General features: G+C 35.6%; 1 protein-coding gene across 1 annotated transcript; it reads left to right on the forward strand.

The window, feature by feature from the left end:
- The first annotated feature begins 1773 nt into the window (after window positions 1-1773).
- Window positions 1774-8552, forward strand: LOC141834791 (lysine--tRNA ligase). Its single transcript, XM_074722160.1, has 17 exons — window positions 1774-1916; window positions 2006-2081; window positions 2246-2308; window positions 2413-2578; window positions 2665-2758; window positions 4082-4167; window positions 5264-5379; window positions 5488-5568; window positions 6079-6204; window positions 6292-6574; window positions 6663-6759; window positions 6851-7007; window positions 7331-7474; window positions 7550-7618; window positions 7710-7853; window positions 7957-8008; window positions 8370-8552. Exons 1-17 carry the CDS (start codon window positions 1840-1842, stop codon window positions 8372-8374), a joined length of 1836 nt encoding a protein of 611 aa, XP_074578261.1. The 5' UTR covers window positions 1774-1839; the 3' UTR covers window positions 8375-8552.
- Window positions 8553-8870: the final 318 nt, after the last annotated feature.

Below are 8870 nucleotides of genomic sequence, written 5' to 3' on the forward strand. Positions count from 1 at the left end.
ATCCATTTGATTTCTTCACAAGGGAATACATACAAGCCCATCATGTTGCATATACTCGTGTGAAAAAGAAGATCTATCCATCTTGTGTTAAATTATGATTTTGAAGTGATTTGCCCCTGAGGCATGATTGAGTTGGTTAGTGTGAAATAGACTTGTTGAAATGGATAAGAATCGAATTTCGATGAAGCCGAAACAATGCCCTCTCCGTAGTAGCTAATTACAATTTCTTGATTTACTTTCTCACAGATGGTCATAATAATAGTCATGTGGGACCGTTGGGATGATGAATTTCACCTTTATTGAAATGATGGGAAGTGATTCATAAAGACAGTCACAATTTTCTTAAATGATTTAGGAGGCGCTTGGTATACATTCGGTAATGGGAATGTGTATTATTTCCATTGAGGGGTTAATGGTAATGGAAATGATTACCAGATTTTTGGTGCTTGGTATAAATACTGGAATGGGTATTATTCCCATTAATGTTGTTTGATTTGGCTTAAATTATGGAATGAGAATCAGTCCAACGAGTTCGCCGTCGATGCTGTTTGTACTTGAGGTCGTCGAGCACGGTGACGCGGCAGTCGTGGGAGGAGAGGAGGCGGAGGTGGAGGGGATGGGTGAGGAGAAGCAGGTCGCCCCATCCCTTTTTCTCTCACCTGTACTCCACAGAGAAGGATCGGGCGAAGGAGGCTTTGCCGAAGATCGGATAGCAGCTGGCGCTGAACCGATTGAGGACTAGCTCATAGGTGGGATCAGGGAGAGCTGCGAGGCGCACGACGCCGGTGAAGCCCGGGGCGAAGAGCAGCGAGTTGCCCTGCTGCGCGAGGCGCATCGGCGCGGAGGAGTAGCAGAGGAAGGTCTGGCCGCTGTTGAGGCGGAGAGTGTGCTTGGTGAAGGAGGCGTTGGCGGAGACGTCAATGAAGGCGTTGACGTAGGAGATGGAGATCGCGGTGGCGGCGGTAGTGGTGGAGCAGGTGACGAAGGGGATTCCACAGACGAGAGAGAAGCGAAGCAAAGGGGAAAAAAAGCTGGGTTGGGAATGGGTTTAGCGATAACCGGGGGAGGGATAGGTTATGAAAACAGGAATATCAAATCCTTATTTTAATTTCCATTCTCGTCTATCAAACATTAAGAATGGGAATGAAATAGATTTCATTCCCATTCCCCTCTCCTAAACCTGCCTACCAAGCGCCTTCTTAGTTTTATTTTAACTAAAATAGGTGTTTAGTTAAAAGTATCTATCAAATTTTAAGTTAGAAATATAAGTTTTCCCTCTTGTATATAAAATAAAAACATTTGTACTTTCCACTAATACACATATATGGTGCATACTTTTATTAAATTAGTGTATAATTTTATTCTGTCAAAAAGTTTAAAATAAGAGCCTTTGTTAAAATATATTAATTTAATAATTACTATAATTTACTAGTGCTAAATGAATTAAATTGAATACAAATTAGCTTCATTTCATATAAATAATAGTAAAGTTTAATAATATTTTATTAATACTAAAATAATTTTTATATTTTTATTTTGTCATTAAAATATTTGTCTTTATAATTTTGTTCTTTTAAAATGCCATTTAAATATTCATTTGTTAATAAAGATTACCATTTTATCAATAAAATAAAAATATTAGAAAATATTTTAACATTAATAAAATATTAATGATTGTTTTGAAATAATAAGAAACCTTTGGGTCATTCTGAAAAGTTTCCAGAAAACGCGAGCAAAACCTAACGCCTCCCAAAACCCTGCCATACTGTTCTCATTCGGTCTTCTCAAGCTTCGCGGCGTCGCCGTCGTTCTCTCGCTCTCACCTGCCCTCCTCTGACCATGGCAGATAGTATCGAAGAGGCGGCTTCCAATCTCACTCTCACGGATTCGGCCGCCACGGACGTCCAAAGCAAGAAGTGTGTTATTTAGGATTCCCCCTCTTCAACCCGTTCTCTTTTCTTCGAGTGTGTTGTTAATTTCCTATTTGTTCTTCCAATTTTTTCAGCGCTTTGAAGAAAGAACTGAAGAAGAAGAAGAAGGAAGAGGAGAACCGGCTTAAAGATGAAGAAAAGAAGAAGAAGGTATCTTTTTGTGTTTATTTCCCTTGAAGAATTGCGCGCTATGATTCGTTCTTTACGATGAGTTAATTTCCGCGCTTCCTTCTGCTTGATGCTTGTGCTAGAAAAGTTTGATCTTTAGTAGATAATTGTTTTCAAGGTCTCACATTTTGCTACTAAATTTGTAGGCTGCTGCAACGCCTCAGTCGCAGAAGCAGATTATCGCTGATGATGAAGATATGGACCCGACGGTTCTCTCGCCTTCACTTTCTTTTGATTCTCCAGCAAAAAAAAAAAAGATTTTTTTTTTGTTTCATATGTGCTTGAATTTATGTGCATCTCCGTCTTATCGCAGCAATATTATGAGAATAGGCTGAAGGCATTGGCATTGATAAAAGCAACTGGAGGAAATCCCTACCCGCATAAGTTTAACGTATCCATGGCAATGTCAGAGTATATTGAGAAGTACAAGACATTGAGTGAGGGGGAACACCTTAAGGATGTTGAAGTTAGCTTAGCAGGTAATACCATGTTCTGGTACAATTCTTTCGCATGCATTTAGTTTATGTGCTTGTTTTTTTATGTCGTTATTGATCTTTGTTTCAAGGGAGAATCATGAACAAGCGAACATCTTCATCAAAACTATTCTTTTATGACCTATATGAAGGTGGTCTTAAAGTTCAAGTCATGGCTGATGCGAGGTATCACATGCTATGTTCAGTTGAACTGCTTATGGTCTCGTTTTTCTAAGTAACTTTATGGACTGCTGTAGAACATACTGAAAATTTGAATTGTGCTGGTCTATATCTGAAAATCAGCTCTTGGTCTGAGTTTATTTGGCTGGAAAGATAGGAGGGTAAGGGGAAGGGAGAGGGAAAATAACACATTCATATATATGAATGGTTCTCCCTCCTACGTTGCTGCCAAAGTAAATCCAGCATTATGTTGTCAATATTATTATGTGTTTTCCACATGCATGTTCAATATTTTCTATCACTCTCAACTAATAATATTGCTTGTTAAACATGATGGGGCAATTTCTGTGTCCAAAGAAATCATTATCCCTAGATTATTTTGTCATTCTTGCATTCTGTGTGATTTTTTCCATTTTCTGAAGATTGATTATTTGTCATTAGTCATTAGTATAGTTGCTTCCACGAGACATTATTATATCTGCATGAGATGAACAAACCTCAAGCATTTGCGATCATTCTCTATGTTTTTATCTTGCATATAATATTCTCCTTACAGAATATTGTTTTAGGGCCGTAGTACTTCGCCCTCTCCTTGGTTTTGAATGTGGGATTTAAGGTAGCTTTTGTTTATTGACTGGAGATTAGAATTGCTACTGAGATTATTTTTCTTGGAATGCAGTCGTACATAATGTATAAAAACTACTACTCTTACCTTTCATGCAATGCGGTAATTGCTTTCAATTTCCTTTCTGGACTTTGTTGTTCATCTTTCCACTAAATTCACTGTTCACCATCATAGGCACACATGGTATCTAGATTAACTAATTATTTGTGCATACTTTTTTTTATTTAATATCAAGATGCATCTTTGGAAAAAAAGTTAATTTGTTAACTTTTTTTTTTAAATTGCCATTTTATTTCCAGAATAAAAGATATATAATAATGTGTAAAGGTAGAGGGAAATTAAAGAAATCATTAGTCACTTGAATAAAAAATGATTTAATTTATATGATTATTAGTGGGAATATTGCCTTGCTTTGAGCACAATGGAGGAATACGATTTGTGTACCCAACCCCAAATAGTTGGGGCAAACCTACACAACATTTCTTCTAATTCAACAGTTCATATTTTTAACATCAAGGTTACTTTTCTCTAATGATGGTGATGACGATGATATCTTAGATGATACAACAATTCATTTTTATTTCATCAAGCTTGTTTTTTTTTTTAATTCATCAAGTTTGTTTTTAATATTTGCTCAATTGTTAACAATATATATGTTTTTTTTATCAAGTTTGTTGATTATCTCCATTTTGACTTTTAACTAGGGATTCAGTGTTGGATGAAGTTCAATTTACCAAGCACCACACTGGTGTAAAACGTGGTGACATTGTTGGACTTTGTGGATATCCTGGTTTGTAGTTTTCATCATTTTTTTTAATTAGAGAAATTGTGGGGACTTTGAAGTTACATTCTCATTCTTTAGAGCTTCAGCCCAATTACTCTTGAGCTGCCTTATATTATTATCTCCATATGAATGGTGCCTTGATAGTAATTTTACATAAAGAAATTGTGCGCCAAAGGAATTAAATGCATTCTTGGTCTTTCTCACGCATGTTGCATCGACATGATTATTTGTAAATGTTCTAATGATATGATATCTCTACAATCCTACATACCCATCTACACCTATTTTAGGATTATGTTGCACTATTAAACTTGGAATTTTGGTAACTAATTGTCTAAGTATGACTAAAGCATAGTTAATAAAGGCGCTTGCCTAGCTGTGCCTAGGCGCTCACCTAGCTATGCCTAGGCGCAAGATGTAGCCAAGCGAGCCTCTTGCGCCTGTGCGCCTTGTGAGAGGAGGAAGAAATCAATCTTGAGGAAACTAATAAAGATTCAACTATATAAAACATTTGGTGATGATGATAATGATATGATCGAGGAAGATGATGAAGATTTTGATGATTTAGATATTTGAAGTTTTTTTTTAAAATTTGAATCATGCGCATAATGTATTTATTTTCTAGTGAATTTTATATTTACATTATTGTTTAATATTTTATGGACTATAATTTTGTTAGTAAAATATTTTAGCAGAAATTTCTTATATATGTTTGAATTGTAAAAATTATACCTAGAGTGCCTTATTTCGATAAGGTGTGTGCCTCACCTTGTGCCATGCACCTTAGGCCCCATGGCACCTATGCACTTTTAGGTGCCTCATGCCTTAAATAACTATAGACTAAAATGTAAAGCATATAATTGTTTTTGACTATTCGTGCTTAACTTGTTCTGGCTGTAAGGGAAAATGTATGTTCATGTTCACTTGGGGTGCATTTTTGTTGTTATTTTTGCATGAATTTGCAAAATATTCGACAAGCCTAATTTGTTTTGAGGTTACAGCAATCAGTTAACTTTTAAATTTCAAGTGTGTTCAGGTTTTTGTTTGTTTAGGGACAACTATGTCTCACAATGTAATAAAACATTTGTTTGTCTCTTTCAAGGTAAGAGTAAAAGAGGAGAGCTTAGTATCTTCCCCAAAACATTTATTGTTCTCTCCCCATGTGTGCACATGATGCCAAGGCAGAAACCTGGTCCTGGCACTGAGATTGCGATTAAGGTGCAAGCATTTGGACAACTACTCTATTCATCATAGTACTATGAATTTTAATTTATTTGATCTGACTTTGGATCTTCATTTTATTCATAAAATGATTACAACTTACAGAAGAATGAACCAAAGACACCATCAGACATTTGGGTCCCTGGAATGACAAGAAATCCTGAAACATATGTTTTGAAAGATCAGGTTTCTTTCTTCTATCCCTTGTCTTTTTAGTCATTCTAATAGCATCAGTGGAAGAATATAGCACGTAGCTGTATTAGACTGCTAGACTCGTGTGTTGCTTTTAAATTCACTGTTACATGTTGGAGTTTTCACGGATATGTGGGTGCTTAATGGCAATTGTTTTTAAAGTTAAGCACATACAAGTATGTAACACCTAATTGTTTTGTTTGCAATGAGATAATAGTTCTCCGTCGCATGTGGTTGGTGCTTTTTCATAATGGAGGCCCCAATATCTTCATGTTTCATTTTTGTTTTGTGTTGGCATCTTCTCTAAGTTATGACGAGACTTATTATGTATTTTTAGTTGATAATAATATATTTCACTTGCACTTCCTATCAGTTTTTTTAGTAATTTGATATATTGATGAATCCGACTTCGTATGTGCTTCCATATCTTGATGAGTTGACAAAATTTCTTTTGACTGATCAAATAGTTATGTTGACTTTGATTTAAATGTTCTGGAATGATAGGAAACACGTTATCGTCAACGTTATCTGGATCTAATGTTGAATCATGAGGTCAGACAAATATTTAAGACTCGTGCCAATATTATCAATTATATCCGGAATTTCCTCAACAAACTTGATTTCTTGGAGGTTAGATTTAACTCCTTTTCATATTCAATTTTATGGTACTTCTGCAGCTTTATTGACAAGCTGTCGTTCTTGCTTTTTCTTGACAAGGTGGAAACACCTATGATGAACATGATCGCTGGAGGAGCAGCTGCCAAGCCTTTTGTTACCCATCACAATGAATTGAACATGAAACTGTTCATGCGTATTGCTCCTGAGCTTTACTTGAAGGAGTTGGTTGTTGGTGGGTTGGATCGTGTTTACGAAATTGGAAAACAATTTAGGAATGAGGGTATTGATTTGACTCATAATCCCGAGTTCACAACATGTGAATTCTATATGGCTTTTGCGGATTACAATGATTTAATGACTCTCACAGAAGAAATGTTATCAGGTAATCAGTATGGAATGGTTTATGCTTTGAGGAGATTCACATTTAATCACTATGGATTTTTTTTTCTAATGCTGAGTTGATTGACTAGGAATGGTCAAGTTTCTAACTGGTGGTTATTTGATCAAATACCACGCACATGGAGTGAACAAGGATCCAATAGAAATTGACTTTACTCCACCCTTTAGGTGACCACGAAACATGTTATCATGATTTTTTTTTTTTTTTGCAATATCTGGAAGTATATAAATTGACATAGCCATTTCTTTATTCCTTTAGGCGGATGGACATGATTGAAGAATTGGAGATAAGGGCTAACCTTTCTATACCAAAAGATCTTTCAAGTGAAGAAGCAAACAAGTACTTAGTGAATGCCTGTGAAAAGTTCGATGTTCAGTGCCCCCCTCCAAAGACAACGACAAGGTTATTGGACAAGGTTGGTACTTGATTCATTCTGTGTATGTTATCTTATAAAGTTGAGCGTTCTTGATCTATCATATAATTTGTTAGCTTATGAATTTGATGATCGCATGTCTATAATGATCAGGGAATGTCTTCAAGTGCAGAATAAGATGAAAGTTATAGAAAAAGGGTGTAGCAGAAGATTTTTTTTAAAAAATATTTTACTAAACAATCATTTGGCTTGAAGTTTAAATATGCAATTCTATGATAAGAATTTATGCATTTGAGCATCTCACTGGGGCAAACCCTACTTAAATACAAATAAGATTGAGTCACTTTTGTTCCTTTGATTGATAGCTTGTTGGACATTTCCTGGAGGAGGAATGCACCAATCCCACATTCATCATCAATCACCCGGAGATAATGAGTCCATTGGCAAAGTGGCATAGATCGAAACCAGGTCTTACTGAGCGTTTTGAATTGTTCGTTAACAAACACGAGGTTTGTAACAAGAATTTTCTTTTTCTTTTTATTCAAACTATCACAAAATGCTGATGGTATCAACAAGCTGTGCAGGTATGCAATGCATACACTGAATTGAATGATCCAGTTGTCCAGCGTCAACGCTTTGCTGAACAGCTTAAGGTGCTATTTGCCTTTCCTGTTTGTTTTGGCTCACTAAATTTCAAACTAAACCAGACACTAAAGCTCTGTTCTAACTTGGTGGTGATGTCAGGACCGACAATCTGGTGATGATGAGGCAATGGCTTTGGATGAAACATTTTGCACTGCACTTGAATACGGATTGCCTCCGACTGGTGGATGGGGTATGGGAATAGATCGTCTTACAATGTTGCTAACAGATTCACAGAATATAAAGGTAGATTTAATCAATTTATACAGTTCCTAAGCCTTGAAAATTTTTTTATCAACATTTCTTGATACAAAAATAACTTATGCACATACTGGAATATATGGTGCAGGAAGTTCTCCTTTTCCCTGCCATGAAGCCACAAGATGAGCCTTCAACCAAAGGTATTTACTCATTAATTAACTTTGTTCTACTCTGTATCCAAAGGTCCTTGGTCCAAAAAACCTGCTGTAGGCACAATTGGTGCTTGCTTCCATATATTGTATAGTTAGATTTCATTCCTTCTCCCATACAGGCATGGTGGATACCCTTGGAGGTGAGGAGAGTTGCTCATGAACTCTTATCAGTTTTTCTATAATTTACAGGGTTCAGTGAAACAAACTTCTAATTAAACTAAACCACCATGTATGCAGATTTGCTCAATTCTCACTTAACTAGTCTATTCTGCTTGGATAATCTTTTGATTTGCCCTTGTGCTCTATCCCTTAATATGGATTCTAAGCTGAAACATTTGAGCATTTGCAGGCTAAGATTGATCTTTTGGAGATTGAGAATGCACTATACTTGGAAGAGAAGCCTACATTACTTTCTGGTTTTTGGATATTTGTACTGGTTGTGTTGACTATCATTGACGTGTGCTTTGAGTGTTTTTGCTAGTTCATTGTAGCAACAACTGTTGAATTATTTCTACTAATTTATTTTTACCCTCGATCATAAACAATGATTCAGTGGCAAATGAAATTTGATCATTAAAAAATTTCTGAGTTTTTTAAAGAGATGCATATATTGATTTGACATTTATTGAATTTTTTATTTTTATCCTTTTTATTGTTGACTAGGATCAGATAGATATCTCAAGTTGATTATAGATCTCTTGCTTATTGTGTCATATCGCTAATTATGTCATAAATAAATCATTAAAATTCTATAAGACAGCATAAAACTATTTTATAGGATGTAAGATTAATTAAACTCACTCGATAATTAAATTATGTAACTTTTTTTAAAAAATATTTTGAAATAAAT

Source organism: Curcuma longa, chromosome 9 (genome assembly GCF_044706935.1).
Source record: "Curcuma longa cultivar G26 ecotype Majalengka, Jawa Barat chromosome 9, ITB_CL_G26_1.1, whole genome shotgun sequence".
Classification (NCBI taxonomy): Eukaryota; Viridiplantae; Streptophyta; class Magnoliopsida; order Zingiberales; family Zingiberaceae; genus Curcuma; species Curcuma longa.